This window comes from Typopeltis vanoorti, chromosome 3 (genome assembly GCF_054136105.1).
Source record: "Typopeltis vanoorti isolate ZY-2024b chromosome 3, IOZ_Tvanoo_1.0, whole genome shotgun sequence".
In the NCBI taxonomy this organism is placed as follows: Eukaryota; Metazoa; Arthropoda; class Arachnida; order Uropygi; family Thelyphonidae; genus Typopeltis; species Typopeltis vanoorti.
Genome location: NC_143551.1, coordinates 79,750,602 through 79,770,996, shown reverse-complemented (window position 1 = coordinate 79,770,996; position 20,395 = coordinate 79,750,602). Strand labels below are relative to the sequence as shown.

Below are 20,395 nucleotides of genomic sequence, written 5' to 3'. Positions count from 1 at the left end.
GCTTACACGATCCGAATGCATTTTTGAAAATTATGGAGACAACTACCGTGTTTGAATAAAAACTTTAGTTTAATATAACTAAAATCTACATTCGACGTTTCGACCTTTATGTCAAGGTCATCTTCTGTAGCATACAACTATACACAGAAAACAAGCTACACTACAATCAAACTGGTTTGTTAAAGACACTGACCAACCACTACAACAATTGTTGGCCTGACCTCTGGTGTAAAAAAAAAAAAAAAATTATACATCGAGTCCTATTATTAGTGTTATCTGTTGGTTGTAGAAATACATTGGGCACAACAACAACAACAACAACAAGTATCTATCTATATACATATATTAACATCATGTACACATTCCAGCCAGTTGGTATGGAATGGTTTCTAATACTAGCTGAGGATTGGTTAGAGTCCTGACTTATGCTGGATCTTATATATTAGGTAGGCTGAATGTGTGCCATCCAGATCCTTGGAATTTTCATGCCATCTTTGTTGTTGATATTTGGGTGGTTTATCAGGATTTCGCAGGCTTCCTTAAATTTCCTTTTGTACCAGGTTTTTGTGCGGTGTAAAGAGCAGATGCTTTTCCAGTTGATTTGGTGTAAGGTGTTGAGTGTGTGGTCTGAGAGGCCTGCTTCACCATAATGGTTATATTTAATGTGTCTAATGTGTTCTTTCTTGCATATAAGGATTGTCCTGTTTCACCAATGTACGGTAAGTTACAGGTGCAGCGGATGCAATAGACTCCAGGATGTGCTAATGGGAGGAGAGGATCCTTAGAGGAGTTGAATATGGTTTTAAGTTTAGTGGGTGGTTTAAAGGTGGCATTGAGGTTATAATGTTGTAGGATTCTGTTGATTTTTTCTGATAACCCTTTAATGTATGGGATGGCTATGGTTTTACTGTAATCTAGATTCATTTGTGTTGTAGTTTTATGGAGTATTTTTGTTATAGCCATTATTTATGAATGTGTCGCTGATGATTTTTAGTTCTTGCTTCAGGGCTTGCGAAATCAAAATCGAAAACCAAAATTTGCTCCCGTTCCTAGTCACACTAGTCACACGTCTTCCTTCTAGCAGTCTATCCTTCACGGTCTACCGAAAACCAACACACACTGGCCAATACATACATGCTAATTCATACCACCCATCACAAAAATATGGAGTCATTAACACCCTTAAAAACAGAGCTACAACAATTTGCTCTAACCAGCAAGCCCTGAAGCAAAAGCTAAAAATCATCAGTGACACATTCATAAATAATGGCTATAACAAAAATACTGTTAATAAAATACTCCATAAAACCACAACAAAAACGAATCTAAATTACAGTAAAACCATAGCCATCCCATACATTAAAGGGTTATCAGAAAAAATCAACAGAATCCTACAACATTATAACCTCAATGCCACCTTTAAACCACCCACTAAACTTAAAACCATATTCAACTCCTCTAAGGATCCTCTCCTCCCATTAGCACATCCTGGAGTCTATTGCATCCGCTGCACCTGTAACTTACCGTACATTGGTGAAACAGGACAATCCCTATATGCAAGAAAGAACAAATTAGACACATTAAATATAACCATTATGGTGAAGCAGGCCTCTCAGACCACACACTCAACACCTTACACCAAATCAACTGGAAAAGCATCTGCTCTTTACACTGCACAAAAACCTGGTACAAAAGGAAATTTAAGGAAGCCTGCGAAATCCTGATAAACCACCCAAATATCACCAACAAAGATGGCATGAAAATTCCAAGGATCTGGATGGCACACATTCAGCCTACCTAATATATAAGATCCAGCATAAGTCAGGACTCTAACCAATCCTCAGCTAGTATTAGAAACTATTCCATACCAACTGGCTGGATGTGTACATGATGTTAATATATGTATGTAGATAGATACTTGTTGTTGTGCCCAATATTTCTACAACCAACAGATAACACTAATAATAGGACTCTAGCGTTGATGTATAATTTTTTTTTTTCCACCAGAGGTCAGGCCAACAATTGTTGTAGTGGTTGGTCAGTGTCTTTAACAAACCAGTTTGATTGCAGTGTAGTTTGTTTCCTGTGTATAGTTGTATGCTCCAGAAGATGAGGTCGAATGTAGATTTTAGTTATATTAAACTAAAGTTTTTATTCAAACACGGTAGTTGTCTCCATAATTTTCAAAAATGCATTCAGATCACTGTGTAAACCGAAAAGAAAGCATTTAAATCACCTATTAAAAGTAAAGGAGATGGTAACTGCATCATCAAGCTCATTCTGAGAAGATAGGGTATATGTACTAGGACATAAGTAGATGCAGCTTACTGTTATAAGAGTTCTGACTGAGAATTAATTGCCCTACTTGTATTAAGTGAGACTTGAAAAGGGTATGGCTGCCCACTGTCCTTACAAATTATGGCTACATTTCATGATGCCAAATCATCAGGACTTCAGGCATGTTCCGGCAGGCGAAAACATTTTGGTTTATACTTGCAAGAGATTTTTGATATTGTCAATTTGACAGAATCCATGACAATTCTGTTGTAGAAATCTTTTCATTATTTTTGCTGATGTCATCTGTGAGGTCTTGTTTTCATATACCTTAATTTTTTTCTTTTTGGAGAATTGTGGACAGTCAGTGTCCATCATTTTTTTCTTTCTGGGGAAAAATATCCAAGATTTTGTCAAACTGGACTCCTTCTAAGGCACTAAGTATATTAATTGTTTTTTATTCTTGTGGGGGAGGGGATGGAGATATCCATCCCATCTATTAATAGATCTGAAGGCATGTCCTTGGATTCTCAGTGGTGCACATTCCGTTATTTTTTTTGATTAGCGAATTTGCATTTAGTCTCTTTGATATGCTCTAAAGAGTCAGCAGGCATATCATGCCATTCAGGGATGTTATTGTTGTGAGAAAGTGGTTCAAACATAGAGATTAAGGTTCCAATTGGCAATTTCTTTACAGTTGCCTTCTCAGTGTTTACCACTAGATTCTGTTGCTACTTTACTGGTATATATGTTCTCTTTGCCTCCTAATAGGGGATGCTCTGCTCAGTCTTAATGTTGTAAATCTCATTTTCTTCTTTCCACCTTTGGCATGCTTTGGAGTAGGCTGAGTGATCTTCCTCATAATTGAGCATTTTGGTCTTTTGCATATAGAGTCTGTTTTCAAGAGCTTTATTGCCACATCAAGTCTGAGAATAACCATATTTCTGACATTGAAAGCAGTGCAAAGGGTTCGGGATATAGAGCCTAACTGGGAAGATGAGATAATCTGTTTTAACAGATGTTGGTGGTTTTGATGTTTAATGTAAGGATGATGTTCCTAGGGGGAAAACCAAGTAAATATTTATACATATAAGGATGCACTTTATGTCTGTCACTGCTTGGTCCTTCAATTCAGAGCAGATCTTCTCATCAGGAACATTAAGGAGGCCTCACTCTGATATTATGTCTCTAGAAAAGTTTTTTGGGGGCTGACTGTGATGTGATTGGTATTTCTCTGATGAATATTGCACAAAAGAGTTTTTCAGATTGTGTTGCTTCTTCAATAAGAATGTCATCTTAATGAGCAGCTGTGTGCTGGTAAATATTTAAAAGTCAGCTGACTTTAAAAAAAAAAAAAAAAAAACACTCTCTTTCCTTGATTTGGCCAGTACTCCTCAGTAAAGCTGCACAGACAATGAGCTACAGTGTAATAGGCAGTCATACTTGTAGTGTGAACAGCATCATCATGCCATCTTCCCCCACCTGCCCTCTTTGGAAGTTATATTGCAAGTTCTTCCTTTGTGAGAATTACAACCTTCCTTCCCAAGTATTCCATTATCAGCAAACATCTGCTTAATTCTGCTGTCCCTTCTTAGAGGTGAAGAGCTGATGAAGAGCTTTATAGGAGCAGATGAGAGCCTGCTGCAGCACACTACTGTGAATGAAGTTTCTTGATTGATTTTGGAGATCCCTTCAACTCTTCTGGATGAAGAAGAAGGGTAATATTTTTCCAAGTGGATTTCCTACTGAATGTAAAACTAAAATAGAAGATGTATTTGTTGTATCTCTGTTTTATTTTGGTTTTCTATTATGTTTCAATGGTTTTGAACTTGGTTGTGGCTTGTTGAGGGGACAAGATGTAGAAGCCATGGGACTTCTTCCCACATGCCCTGACCTACAATAGCAACTGACTGTTTATTTTGTACTGCCAGTCTCTATTTCACATCAGTTAGTCATAGATGAATTGTCTCCAAAGGCAATCCATGATCCAAGTTGACAGATTATATTCCAATCCTATATTCTCCAGTTTATGTAACAGCCTATTGTGTGGTATCCTATCAAATGCCTTAAAAAAATCCAACATAGTGTATCCAACTTGCCTTTAGCTTGCATGGCCAATTTCTTTTCATACTCTATTTTAGCTTTTCTTACAATACTTGTTACTTTTCTGGCCTGAGCTTTATATATTTCATAACTTCTCTCACTCTTATTCTCACGATATTCTTTCACATCATCTTCTTCTTGTGGATCTCTTCCTTAATAAGGCTGCACATCCATTTCACTCCCAACATTTATTCTTCGAACACTAGGGATACATTGAGATACCGCCTTATTTAAGCACTTTTTCAAAGATTCCCATGCATTGCTGACATTTTTTCCATTCATTAACTGATACCATGGGACCAAAGATAGTATATCTTCTAAGTTGATCATAATTTCCAGCTTTGTAGTTCAGCATGTAGCCTGTTTTAATCGGAACTTCATGCTTACCAAGAAGTATTCTTCTTGACATATTCTTGCCATATTCTTGACAGAGATCCCTTCTGACGCTATGAGCAAATTCAACACTTTTTGACCTCGAGTTTCTTCTTTCATATGCTGCTTGAGAAAGTTGTCTCACGACAATTCAATAAATTCTTGTTCTTTCTTATCATGAGATTTCTCTTCTACCCAATCAATGTTTGGAAAATTAAAGTCACCCATAATGATCATTTGCTTGGTACCCATAAGGCTAAATTGGTGATGCATTTCTTCATCCCCTACAACTGAGCTGCCAGGTCTGTAGCAACAACCCACCATATATTTCATTCTGTTAACCTCCACTTCACACCAGATAGACTCAAACTCATCACTACATGAGACATTGTTACCATCATTTTTTTCTTGTGTTTCTACCTTACCTGGACTTAAGTCATCTGATATCATTAGTAGCACTCCTCCTCCTTGGCTTTGGCCCTTAACTATTCTTCTGCTGAATACGCCTGCCCAGTATGGTCCAGATCCTGCCATGCTGAAAACTTGATCCAGCATTGAATGAAAGCTGCTGCTTAATTACAGGATGCCTAAAACCAACACCACTAAAAGACCTGTATACTTTAGCTTGTATTGCATCCCCTTCAATTCGAAGATCTGCATTCTCAGCTGATGAAAGAAGCAGACAAATGAATGATGAACACCACCCACTATTCAGCCAGACCACAGTGCCCCAATGACTAAGATCTCGACACAGCTTCCTGTCAACTGTTGAACCACCTAAAAACCTCCCAGAGACAAAACTTCAACAATGGCTTGCACTATATCCTGAAAATAATACTGGTATTCCAACAGCTGAACATCTTCCACCTGGTACCCACTTGGACTGGAATACTTGGAAAAGCCTCAACAGACTTCGAATGACAGGATGCTGCAAACAAAACCTCATCAAATGGGGCTACCTCACTGGCCGAGACAATTGTGAGTGTGGGACAACCCAGTCCATGGAACACCTTCTTTCTTGTTCCTTTCTTCCATCACCTTGCACAAAAGAGGACCTTATATCCTGCACAGAAAGAACAGTTGATTGTGCAAGATACTGGAGGAACATCTGACCATATTTATTGTATATAAGTTATGTATAGTTTCCTTTTTTCATATTTAATTATTATTCCCTGTATAATTCACCTACCATATCTAAGCTGATCTCATTGTAATGTATCCTAATTTGTTGTAAATCTTGTTGTACCATTTACACTGAACCACTTGTTTTTGGATACGAAATAAATAAATAACTCCTCCTCCTCTCCTATCTCTTCAGTTATTCCTAAAAATAGTATATCCATTACACACGATACCACTTACCATATCTGATTCTGATAGCCAGGTTTCACTAATGCCAACAATCTTAGGCCACGTTGTATTCAATAAAGCAACAAACTCAACACCTTTGTTTCTAATGTTCCTGGCATTTGTGTATAGACATAATAAATTACAACCTAGCCTATTCTTATAATTAGACATGCAGTCTATTTGGTCTTGTTCTAGAATTTTCTCTTTTCCCTCCCAAGACATACTTAAAAGGTCCGAACCAAAGCATATTTTTCCACTCTTTCGCCACATACATAACCATGTTCAAAGGCATTCCTATCTTTATCACATTTGTATACCATAGCTGAACTTTCACACACATTTTTCCCATTCCTCTCTTCATGATCTAGTTTCCCTTTCTCTCTGCATTCGGTCTCATACCAAGAAGTAATTTCTCCAGGTTTCTGATGCCAAATGCATTCAAGTGTAACCATCATTCTTATACAAATCTTTTCTGCCATCAAACACACCCCGCACACACATCTAAAAACTCACATTTATATCTTCTACATAGCCTGTGCATAAAATCATTTGCTATCATCACCCTCCTTCTTAACTCAGTACTATCATATCTAGGTAGTAATCCTAAAATTTTTACTCTTTCACTCTTTCTCACTTCTTCTAACAGACCTTTCATATCTTATCTCACACTATGTTTGTCACCATTTAAATTATTAGTACCTACCAACATTACGGTCCGCGCGGTTAACCTAGTGGCCTTGTGCTTCGCAACCATATGCCGGGAGAAGGAGTGTCCCAGGTTCGATTCCCATCGAAGACGTGAGGAACTTGAAGATCTTCCTCAGGCATAGCCAAGTTAGCCAGTCTTAAGTGCGGGCAGTACGGTTTAGAGCCTGTGTAGCTCAGTGGATGTGGCGTTTGCACACCACCGCACTTGGCCGCACGAAGGAAGGCTTGGTTTCGAGTCTAGTCGGTGACTAGAGGAAATTTTTCTAAGCCTTTTTTCGACCGGTTCCCGAGTTAGTCGATCTCTGGCACGGGCAAGCAGGTTTTTCCTCCTGTAAACTCAAGAAAATCGACCGTAGAACCCACATTATTTCAGACATTAAAAAAATATATTGTGTTAGGGCTAGGGACCACAAGATGGCAGCACATTTGAGCCGTCTCTCTTCACTGCGTACCGCTTAATTAGTGGTAGCCTTGGGCCATCTGTCTCTGATTGGGTACCAGTGGAGATTGAACTGCCCACTCAGTCTCCAAAAGTTAGATAGGGCTAAATGGCCTCGCCTACTCCCGTATACGGGAATAAAAAAAAAAAAAGGCGTTAGCTGATTTTTTTTTTTGAGCTGACCAACATTACGATATCTTTTACATTTCTTTTTTAATTTTGGTATGGTGACTCAATTTTAAAATTGAGTCACCATACCATATTACCTCTTTTTTCTTAGATATTAATTGACTTACCTTGTTGTTATTAATGTTTTGATTTTCATGTTCAGTATTTTCCTGCCTGTTCTTGTTCTCATCCTTTTTCTTATCCTGTCGAAGTTTAGACAAGCATTTTTCCACCTTTTCCAATTCCCTGGTCAATTTCCTAATAATTTCTTTAAACCAAGTATTTCTAATGTCAACATATCCTCAGATAAATTATTATCATCACTGCAGCAGTGCTTTTGTTTAGGACAAACACTCTCCTCAGTAGCAACAACTTTAGCTTTAATCACTGCCTTGTTACGATGAGTTTTTGGCACTATTTTTAAGAGTAGTAAAAACTAATAATATTTCTGAAATTATGTTATAAAATGATTTAGCATAATAACTACACTAAAAACCTGAGTATACAATAATATACTAAAAATACACAATTAAATCTAAGAAAACACCTAATAAATAAAAAAAAAAAACACAAATCTTTCAGGAGCTCTCTGACAGTACATTTTCCAACATCAGTATGTCTTTTCTGACATTAATATGAATGAACTGCAGTATCTCATTGGATAAACAGGTCTTTTTTTGCATCTTTTAATGACTGTCCCATTAAGATTTGAACTCTGAGAAATTATACTCAGTATCTTTGATAATTTCCTCTCTGAATACAATATTTAATTTACCTTACTTTCTTTACCATTTTTACCCTTACTTCCAACCAAATGCAAACAGCCAGAGTACAGGGACAAGCTAGCCTTCAACCTAACTGATTAGTAGTCAAACTGTGTTATATGTTGTTTCATACACACATGATAATTACAGAAGAAAATAAACAAAGTACCAAAATGCAACATCTAAATTTTTTTTCCATTTTTTTTAAACATGAAATGCACTTATATATACTAATATACACTGTTTTGTTATACCTAGAATACATACCTGTTCATTGTATCTTGTAATATATATGTACAATTCTTTCAGTGCATTTATTGTATCTACCTCTCCTGCATGAGCCTGAAATAAGAAGAAATTTGTATCCAAATAAGATATACAAACTAAACAGAGAAAAGTCAATGATTCTGCAGAGTGATTCAGTAAAAATACACAGGGGGAAAAAAGGGCTACATTAGAAAGCTATAATCCTTTCATTCATAGTTAGAGAGTAATCTGCATTCATGTTAATAAATTATGGAGACAACTACTGTATAGCAATAAAACATCAATTAGTATAAACCAAAATAATCACCTGACATTTCGACCTTCATATCAAGGCCATCATTTGGAGTATACACATATATACAATCAATCAATCTTCATGACTAAGATACTTGTATATAGAGGCTGATGACTTCACATCAATTGCCTAGATATCCCATAATGCAAAACACATCCTTTTAGACATATGCATTATGGGAACGGTCACTTTCCCAGACCAGTTTTGACCTTTAGTAAAGGCTCATCAGTGGGATCATTCTACTTTCTACCAAACAAAAACTCTTTCTACAACTATCTCTGATCCAGAGTATTTTAATAATAAAGTGATATTTTCTCGGGACTCCCACGGGGTACTGAGCACGTCCCCTAGGTGGCGGATGGGGGGAAACCCTGACTACCATCCGTTGGATATCAGGGCAGCTCTGAATATATTGAATAAAGAGCCATGGACCAGTGGTTTTCGGACTGGCGATCCCATGTGAAAATATTGCCATTCACCAACCACTGGACCAGCATGGTGAATTTATGGCCTAACCTTCCAAGATGAAGTCGACAGAAATAAAATGACCCTCATTCAACGGAGGCTGGATTGTTACCACCTACGGCAGCAAGCCATTATAATATAGTGGTGTTGACAGAGACCAAAGAGCACAAGAGTCCTACAGTTTAATGTTCTAAGGTCTAGTTTCCAATGGCAGAGGGTGCTAAGAATCCCCGGGTAACCAGATCATGCTGCCATTGGAAACTAGACCTTAGAACATTAAACTGTAGGACTCTTGTGCTCTTTGGTCTCTGTCAACTCCACTATATTATTATTATTATTCGTGACACCTCCAAGAAGTCCGAAGACTCATCGCGGGAGGACACCCACTGTACAACTCTCAGTCTCCACTACTACACAGCACCTCTATTACCAATTACCTACATCAATGCCACCTACTGCCCACAACCACCACAGCTAGTATTTTTTGTCTGTAAATTGCATGTGTTCTGAAGAGCCGATTTGTCTGTATGTGGGATGAAAAACCTGAGTTTTCGGGAGAAAAAACCCTGCTATCTCCATATGAGATTGGCTAACTCACTTTCAATTGAAAAAGTCCATATAAAGATGCGCTCTCTAGAGGTTACTCTAGAGAGTGCATTCCCCGAAAGAGTATAGGAATGAAATTTCTGGAATCGAGCAAAAATGTCTCAGGCAACATGTATTAGTGCGAACAGGAGGTTCAAGAGTTGCCCCTCACTGGTGAGGGGCAATTGAGTGATTATGCAGTCTTGACTTGGAGGCTGAATAGACATGCAGATGTATTAGGGAGAAAGGAATTTATGTGGACTTATAAGGTAGGTGACTATAATAATATTAGGAATCAACTTGTGGCAATTCAATGGATGGAAGAATTGTAAAGGAGAGATATTAGTAGGCCATGGTGGCTAGTGAAGAAATATTCATCAGCAGGAATGGTAAATGTGTTGGCACATATTGTGAAGGTGGTGATGATAATTCAGAGAAATACTAAGGACTTTAGTCAGTAATGATAAAAGAGTAGTGATTCCATCAGGCAGCATCTGGATTATTATGCCCAGATTTGGCCATCAGGGTTTCAAGATATTATTGAAGATGATAAGTTAACCTTGGAGAGGATACAGAGGTGAATAACCAAAATGATTTCAGGACTTTACAATGTCATGTTAGTTATGAGGATAGACTGAGGGCATGCAAACTACAGAATTTGGTGGATAGCAGATGAAGGGAGGATATGATTAAGACATTTAAATTGTTGATAGATCTTTACAAAAGTAACACAGGAAAGATTTTATATCTAAACAAGGGGAAGGGGTAAGAACAAGAGGCCATCCCTGGAAGTTGCAATAGGAGATGGTTAGCTGGAGAGGGAGAAGTGACTATTTGATATGACAGGGATGAATATGTATGGTAAATGGGTTTAAGGAGTGATGATAGATTTTGTGCTGTCTAAGATGGACCTCCTATGGTGTTTTATGATTGCATGGAGGTTCAAAATAATAATATCTATCATACTGCTTACTGAACTCATTCACTGACAAAGTACTCATGGTACTGGCAATCCTTCACCATTCTTCAAGCAAAAAAAACTAGTTCTTATGCCCTTTCTAACCACATACACTCTTACACAATTTTCAGGGATGACTCCTTGCTTTTTTCTCTCTCTTTCTTCTTTTCATGTAATTTCTGTATCAATCCTATAAAACTATTTAAAATAATTTATGTTTCTCCTCTTTTCCATTCTGTTAACTCTGTAATCCATGAACCTTCAATCAATACTCATAGAGAGCATTTCATAGATCTGGCACTATTTTGATCATTTGCTTCTGGATTCTTTCCACCATTTCCTCATATACAATATGTCATCTAAACTTCACAATTCTGTTCAATCACTCCAAGTTCCTATATCATCAATTTCTTCAGTTCAGGTCCTTCAATGCAGTTCACAGTTTGCAATTTTTTCATCCTAAAATGCATAGCACTGTATTGTATGGCATTAGAGAAGAACTAAGGAACAAATGAGATCTGCTATCATTTCCATGAATGAAAGCAGTATTTTACAGCACATAGTTTCCCTTAGGTGGCCATGTGCTGTAAAATACTGCTTTCATTCATGGAAATGATATAACATTAAGTTATGACAGTCCATAACATTTAAGTTATGACAGAGAATGACTTATGTGCAATCTTGGATTGGACAGATATATGAATATATAATATATATATTCATATATCTGTATTGACAAATTATGGAAAAACCCTACTTACCATGCAAAAAATATACTCGCTCATGATTCCCATTTTTTTTAATGATACATTCCCATAATTCAATAGGAATTCTGCAGAGTGATTAAGAAAATACAGATGAAGCATCACTAAAGAGATTTTGTTTATAAAGTTTCATATTAAATAAAAAATATATTTTGTTCAGTCTGCAACTATTCTCCACCTGACAAATGATTTTGTCAGGTGGAGAATAGTTGAGTATTTGTCAAGCCCTGTGTATATATTATATATGTGTGGTGTGGTGTGGTGTGGTGTGGTGTGGTGTGGTGTGGTGTGGTGTGTGTGTGTACACTCAAATACACACTACAATAAATTATACTAGGTTTCAGTTTTACTTTTGGTGTGTTGTATATCAAACATTTAAAAGTCACTTATGATATGTCTAAGATTTAATGTTTATCTTTATAGAAAGGAAGACTTAAAAGGATACCTTATTTGGTGAAAATGAAACATCAGAATCAGAAATAATTAGTGCATATATATTAACCTCAAATACTTACCAATGATAATGTCTGGAGAGCTACACTCATTTCCTGATCAGCCACTGCTGGCATAGCAGCAATATCTTGATAAAACCTATTTACCATCTTCCTATATGTAGGAATATCACGGGCAAATAAAAGTTTATTTGATGGTGAATCCTGTAAGGAATAATATTCAACTAAATATCACTAAATATTATGCAAAGGCTGGTATCTGTTCTATATACTAGCTTTGTCTATTGATTTAAGCTTCTTGGTTAAAATATGGTAAGAAAGTTGGATCCTCCTCCCTCTTTCTCCTAATTTTTAATATTATTTGTTTTATGGATGACAATATGGAATACATGCAGTTACAATAGTAACAATTTACACAGCTAATCATTTCATAATGAAATGAGTATTCTTATTCCAGTAGTAATCTAGATAACAGTTTTTTCATTGTCTACACTAGCTCCTTATGTAATGATGCCTGAAAAGGTATTTAAAATTACTAAGTTTAAGATAGGATTCCTGGAATTTTTAATTAATCATCAATTAATTCCTAGATTTTAGCTTTAGACTGAATTCCTAGCCTATTTAAACCTTACTCATCAAAGTACTATTATAGTATTCATAGCAATCTATCAAGGATAGGGATACATAAACAAGACACACACACACACACACACACACACACACACACACACACACACACACACACACACACACACACACACACACACACACACACACACACACACACACTTATATGTACAAATTATTTTACAAACAAAGTAAGTTTTAACTAAAATAATCTTGAAGAAAAATGAAAATTTGGTCTACTTCCTTAATCATACTCAATTCTTATTTTCATATACGTTTTCTACAATCTATATTATAGTAATCAGAAATGGTTTAATTAGTTGTTTTTTTACTTATGCTTTTCAATCTCTTTCGCTGGCTATTCTGATTGCTTATTATTAAGTCAAGAGACCCATCACATGGGTATGGGTTGGAAAATTTAAAGGCCTATCAAAAAGTTCATAAAATGATATTTTTGTTTCCAGATATTTAATTCATTACTTGTTATTTTTAGTTAGCTGATTATTAGGTAACAATTACATGATAAGCAAACAGCATGTTGTGCTTTCATTAGTCATATGAGAATGTCTGTGAAGAAGAGATATATGTTGAATTACAAGGTACTTGATTATGAAAAGCTTAGGAGACAGCTAGGAGCTATAGCATGGGAAGAGGAGTTGAGAGGAAAGGAGATGCTGCTTGGGCATTGATCAAAAGCTATTTAACAGCAGAAATGTCTGAGTATTCAAAGATAAAAAGCTAAATATGGTAGGAGTAAAATGGATGAATGAAAGGATTAAGTATGAAATTCAGAAGAAGCCACTGTACTGGAGAGGCAACACAAAATGAACACTCATAACAATCAGCTACAAAACGAGTACAAAGAGCAGGCCAGGAAGGTGACTCGGTTAGTAAAGACAGAAAAATTGAAGTATAAGCAGAAATTATCCAGTAAAGCCAAGAAGAATGAAGGACTATGGCAAGATGATGTTAATTGGTAACAATGGTAGATTAGTAATTAGTAACTGATACAGAGGATATAGTTGTAGTATTCAATAAGTAGTTTATCAGGATATTTTATCCTTGTGAAGGTGACATCATGAGAAGCTGGAGTGCAGAGGGTATGTTAAAGGAGGAACTGATAGTGAGTGATCAGAAGGTATATGAGGAACTAAGTAAACTTGACAATATATAACCTATGTGTTTGCAAGGAATGCTCTATAGCAGTGGTCTCAAACTGGCAGCCCATGGGCTTCATCCGGCCCACGAAGCAATTTTACACGGCTGCGAATACATTTCAATTATGTATTTGTTGTAAATATGGTGCTTATAGTTTTAGAGACATAGAGATATGGACTGAGCTTATGTGCACATAAGCTCAGTCCATATCTACAATTTACAATCAGTAAATTTAGTTCACCAGCCAACAGTTGGTGGTGCTTCAGTATTCTGGTGTTTCCGATGCACATCTGCGCAGTTCATATTGCAATGTAGATGGAGACAAACTAATGTATGGCTTATAAAACCTGTTTATTTGTGCTTGTTGTTAGATCTACATTATATCAATACCTATCATTTAGAATTGTTCATAACTTTTAGGTGTTGCTTTCATATGAAAATTCATCTTCTTGAATTAAAGTTGTAAATAAAATTATAATAGTGATTTTAATTAAGAGATTAAACTGCAAGCCATGTCTTTAACAAAGAGCAAAAGAAAAGTGGATGAAGAAGGACATGTTTTTCAAGATAAATGGGAAATTATGCACTTTTGTGGTGTTGTGTGCAATAAAATAATAAGGGAATATCAGTTCAAAAAGAATACAATTTATGTCACCATTACGAAACGAATCATGAAGAAAAATTTGAAATGTTGAAAGGCAAATTGAGGGAAGAAAAGTTACAGTTTCTGAAATCTGGTTTACAATGACAACAAAATTTTTTTACTGAAGCAAATAAATCCAGTGAAGCAACAGTTCATGCAAAATTGCTCTTGCGCACATCATTGCAAAACAATCAAAACCATTTACTGATGGCGAATTCCTTAAAGATTGTTTGATTAAGTCTGCTGAACTTCTTTGTCCTGACAAACAACAATTATTTAAAAATATTAGTTTTTCAGCCAACACGATAGCAGAACGTATTAACGAAATCGCTAGTGACTTACGATGTCAGTTAAAAGAAAAAAGTATAGATTTTGCAGCATTCTCAATGGCAGTTGATGAGAGTACTGACATCACAGATATAGCACAACTTGCCGTTTTCATACGAGGTGTTACTGATGAATTTGAAGTAATTGAGAAATTATTGGAAATAATTCCTATGAAAGGAAAAACCGGTGCACAGGATATTTTTTCTGAAATAAAAACTGTAATAGATAAATATAAATTAAGTTGGGATAAATGGTTGGATTTTCAAGTGATGGTGCAGCTGCTATGGTTGGTAAAAAAATTGGAGTAGTGGTAAAATTAAGAAATATAGTGAAAGAAGAAAAATTTCAGAATAAATTTTGCACTATACATTGCATTATTCATCAAGAAGCACTTTGTGCCAAAAGTTTGCAGATGGATAGTGTTATGGAAACAGTAACTAAAACAGTAAACTTTATCTGTGGATGAGCTCCGAATCATTGAGAATTTGTTGCATTGCTTGAAGAAATTGAAAATGAGTATGGAGAAATGATTTATTATAACGAGGTGAGGTGAGGTGGCTAAGTCGAGGAGCTGTATTAAAATGGTTTTTTGATTTAATAACTGAAATCAAAATTTTCAACACAACATGTTATAATATTCGAACTAACATGTATAATATATCATTATACATGTTATCCATGTATAACATTATACATGGATAACAGATTTAACATTTCTTGTTGACTTAACTGGCCATTTAAATATTCTCAATAAAGAGCTGCAAGGAAAGAATAAACTTATCACTGACATGTATGCTTGTATTAAAGCTTTTAAAGTTAAATTGCAATTATGGGAAACACAACTGGAATCAAAAAATTTCGTACATTTCCTATATCTTAAATCCTGCCCTATTATTTCAAATGAAAAATCTCAAGAATATGCAAGAAAAATAGCATTATTATGACAAGAATTGAAGAAAGATTTAAAGATTTTAATGATTTGGAGTCCGATTTTACATTATTTTCATTACCATTAAAAACAAACGTGAATAACGCATCAGAAAATCTACAAATAGAGCTAATTAATTTACAGTGTGATATAAATCTTATCCAAAGATTTGAAGATACAGATTTGATTAACTTTTATTCGTACTTGTCAAAAGATAAATACCCTCAGTTACGAATTTTTGCAATAAGAATAATCGCTTTGTTTGAGAGTATATTTATATGTGAACAGTTTTTTCGCAGTTGAAAATTAATAAGTCTAAGAAAAGAACCCGATTGACCGATGAGCATCTACAATCCGTGATGAAGATAGTTTCTAGTAATTTTTTCTAAGGCTACAAACTTTATCAGAATCGAAATGCCATCAAGTATCAAGTTGAAGTAAGAAATAAAGAAGTTTATAATTATTTACATACAAACATATGTATTTTTTCTGTATGTGTCGAAGAAAAATTTAATAAATAAAAGAAAGAGAATAGGTTGTCATTATTTATTCTCAAGTTATAAAGGTTATAAAAGGGTTTCATAATTATAAAGGTTATAAAAGTTGGCCCCCAGGATTTGAAGTGGATAAATTAACTGTGGAAAGGATACAAAGACAGATGACAAAGATGGTTTCAGGACTATACAAGGATAGTTATGAGGATCGGCTGAGGGAATGTGGACTGCAGAGTTTGGTGGATAGAAGAAGGAGAGGTGATATGATTAAGACTTTTAAACTGTTGAGAGGTGGTTACAGGGTTGACACTGGGGAGTTCTTTCGCTTGGTTGAACAGCAGGAAGGAGTGATGACAAAAGGCCATCCCTGGAAGTTACGAAAGGAAACTGTGAGCAAGAGGGTGAGGTGTGGTTTCTTTGCGTGGAGGGTGGTTGAACCGTGGAATGCATTGTCTGATGGAGTGGTGAGAGCAAGAACAGTCAATGAGTTTAAGGAGTGGTATGATAGACTTTGTGTTTCTCGGGGGGGGGGGGGACCTCCCCTCGATGAGTCTTGACAGACTTTATGTTCTTAGGAAGGACCTCCCACGATGAGTCTTTTGACTCCATGGAGGCCTGAATAATTATAATAATAATAATAATAATAAAGGGGTGGTATCCATACATTAGGGGTAAGTACGGTTCAATATATATATATATATATATATATATTCACTGTCATTTCGTTAAAAAAAAAATTTCAGCCCATCAGCTGCTTTCATATCGTGCATTCGGCCCGCATGCAATTTGAGTTTGAGACCACTGCTCTACAGCAGTGTTTCCCAAATTTTCAGTATACCTGTGTAACCCTTTTAAAATTTTAGTAACACTGCTCTCAGATAAAGGCAATTTGGGAAAAATTATAATAATAATATTTAACATTTGCATTATAATAAATTGCAAACATGTGAAGCAATGTCTTTTTTTAATTACTAAACACATTTTATATAAATTTGTTTTATATAAATCCAATATACATACACTAAAACAAAAATTGTGAAATTTAAATTTCAGTAATAAAAATATTTAATGACACAAGTAAAATTGTTTCTGTTGGGAAGAAGTTAATTTGGTGAAATCTGCTTTGAACAATTTGAATTTAAACTTTTAATGCAAACAGTTTGAAGCATGCATTTGGAACTCAATTGTGCTGCCAACCAGTTGTGTTCCTAGTAGAAGTCAGATGATAAGTGCTAGACACCCATTTTCTTTAAAATGTTCTTTAGATTTTTTTTTAGTTATTGAGAAATTAATTATAGAATAATGCCTCATACTTTGTAAAGACCTACTGTGGTACATGTACCCCCAGGGGTATGCATAATACACTTTGGGAAACACTACACTTGAGAATTAATGGCACATCTTAGCATTTCACGTGTTTCAAGGAAAGGACGATTAAATTTGAACTTGCTGGAGTGAATGAAGACGTTTTGTCTGGTTCCAAAAAACTTTGTGCCCAGTGTCAATGGCATGAGAAGCAAGGCCAGACTTGTCACATTCCAAAAATGTAATATAGTCTTGATGTTCTTCAATTTTAATCAAGGCAGAATGGTGCCAGTCCATCCAAAATAGGAAAGATGACATGAGTAGGGTACTTAATAGACACATGGTAAAGGAAGAGGTGGTAATGTATTCTTTGTTGATGGTAGGAAGGAAGACAGTTTCTGAGCTGGTTTGAAGGAAACATATAGATTGAATTTGAATTTATGAAGAATTTGCTATTTTTTCTGAGGTTCCTTTAATCACATCAGATTATAGTCTGGTAGAAGAATGATAATTATCAATGATTTTTTGAATGGTAGTTTTTTTTGTATCCATTATATATCTTCTTCTTCTTCTTTGGCACTACAGCCTCATGTACGTCCTTGGCCTCCCATTTTTGGGTCTCATAACTCACTACGAGGTGGAATCGTTACCCCCCCCCCCATGCTCAACCACATATAATTGTCTGTGAAGCATTGTGTTCTTAAGACTGGTTTGCCTGTTTTGCAGGAGGAAAATCCCAGATAAACTGAGGAGAAAAACTCTGCAGTCCATGCCCAAGACCGGCTAATTGGTTATATCTGAGAAATATCCTTAGCTCCTCACATCAACAACGAGAATCGAATGTAGGACACTCCTTTCCTAGGCATATGGTCGCAGAGCGCATAACCACTTGGCTAACCGAGCGGACATCCATTATATATCAGATTGTTTTTAATTTTATTCGGTTCATCTATCAGAAGAGCAGATCATATGAGCTCTGTCTGCAAGACTCTTGATTTTTCAGTTTATAGGTAGTCAACCTTTACTGGTAGATACATCGACTCATCCTCCTACCATCACTTATCACAAAAAGTGGATATTAACAAGATCTCAGTGCATCAGCATAATTACAAGGTAATAATGGCCCATTAATTTCTGGGCAAAATATTTGCAATAATAAAAATTATTATTCTTTATTCTTATGAAAAAGTGTGTCTGATAAACTAATTATTCCAGACACCAAGAATATCTTTATCTTCAGTTGTCTTGTCACCTTTACTGTCTCTGGTTCCTTTTACATTTCTAAGCCTTTTTCAATTGGTCTTCTTATCGGTCTTCCTGTGACTTTTGTTTAGCTACTTTTACATACTGGTTTGTTTTCTTACATTTTTCGGTATTCTCTCAGAGCACCTGCTGACTTATTTTCCAAGCACTTTTGATACTTCCTTCTTTTCCAGAACTACCTTCATCCATTCACAACCACCAATCCTTTGGCACTAATAATGCCAAGTAGGAAGACTTCCGAGACTTTTACTCCTCCTTTCCATAGTCAGATTACTGTTTCTATTCTCCAGATCTAAATATACTTGTTATGATCCTGTTATAGAAATTATGGCTGTGTCAATGATGGCCATAATTTCTCCAATGGTCAAATTTCCTGCCCAATACCCAAGCCACTGGTTACCAAAAAGTGTGCCAAGTAGTCCAATAGAAAAGGGCAACATACCTTAAGTCATTCCAGAGAAAAACTTCATTCACAACCTATACTGTAGCTTGCAGCAGCTACAAAATAATTAGCAAAGCTAAGTCTAACTTTGAAAGAGTTAAATGTAGAAACTTGCCTCTTGCTCAAATAGCAGTTGTGCCTTCTAGTTCCTTGCACAATTTCTGTCTGTCTGTGCTCCTGCTCTTTGTTCCAGTTATAGTTGGGGATGATTTGCATTAGAAGAAATCTATGCAGGAATTAGATTAGAAGAATGATGTCAGGATGTCAACTTTATCTTTAGGTGACATCGTTCTTTTCATCTACTTCTGCATAGATCCTTAATATAGATCATCTCCAATTATAATTGGAACAATGCATTAGATATCCTATTGCCTTCTGACAAAAAAAAAGTCATGAATAACCTGAAAACAAAAAAAGGCATTCGTCAATTCCCCCCATTTCTGCTAATCCTAAAAGCAACTGCTGCCAATATCATTTGCAGTCATTACTTTTGTTATTTTAGGTATCCTCAAAGACTAAACTCTATAGTTCTCAAGCTATCAAGAGATTACTTTTGTTTTGCAACCCCTTATGTGTGGCAGTGATATACAGTTGACTCTCACTAAAATGAACTTGTAGGGACAACAGGAATAGTGTACAGCTGACTACTGTAATTTTTTTTTTTAATATAGCATTGTGTCTGGATCTTTGTTTCAGCAGTATTTCCTATGGCAGTGATGGCGAACCTTTTTACCCAGGTGTGTCAAACATCTTTTTTTTTTAAATATTGACGTTGTTGATGTGCCACTTGCATACATGCATTATAAATTTAACTACTTAATCATAGATGGTAACTTATACATATCATGTTAGGCTATTTATTTAATAAACTGAAATTAGTTTTTTCATTAGAATACCAATATTTTTCAACATCTAAGGTCTGTCACCTGAAACCCTCAAGTGTGTCAGTGCTGACACGCGTGTCATAGGTTCGCCATCACTGTCCTATGGTAAGAGTCAACTGTATGTGTATATATATATGTATATATCTATATATGCATATACACTGCTTGGAAAGAAGTCAACAGACACTCCCATCGGCAATGTGCACCATACCATGTAACAACTTATGTGTTTGCAGCCAGTATAAATTAGAGGAATATGATGTTCCCAAGTCAGTGCAACTGTGTTCTGGTGAATTGGCTGTGAGAAGGGAACTGACAGAGTTTGAAAGAAGCGTTGTGATAGGATGCCATTTTGCAGGC

General features: G+C 35.8%; 1 protein-coding gene across 1 annotated transcript in view; it reads right to left on the bottom strand.

Moving 5' to 3' along the window:
• Positions 1 to 20,395, bottom strand: part of LOC150108311 (plexin-B-like) — a 331,489-nt gene that overhangs the window by 18,361 nt on the left and 292,733 nt on the right. The window contains exons 32-33 of the mRNA XM_090390442.1: positions 12,028 to 12,168; positions 8,446 to 8,520 (exon numbers count right to left, since the gene is read on the bottom strand). Of these exons, the coding sequence (XP_090246568.1) occupies positions 8,446 to 8,520; positions 12,028 to 12,168 (216 nt within the window). The remainder of the gene's footprint in view (positions 1 to 8,445; positions 8,521 to 12,027; positions 12,169 to 20,395) is intronic.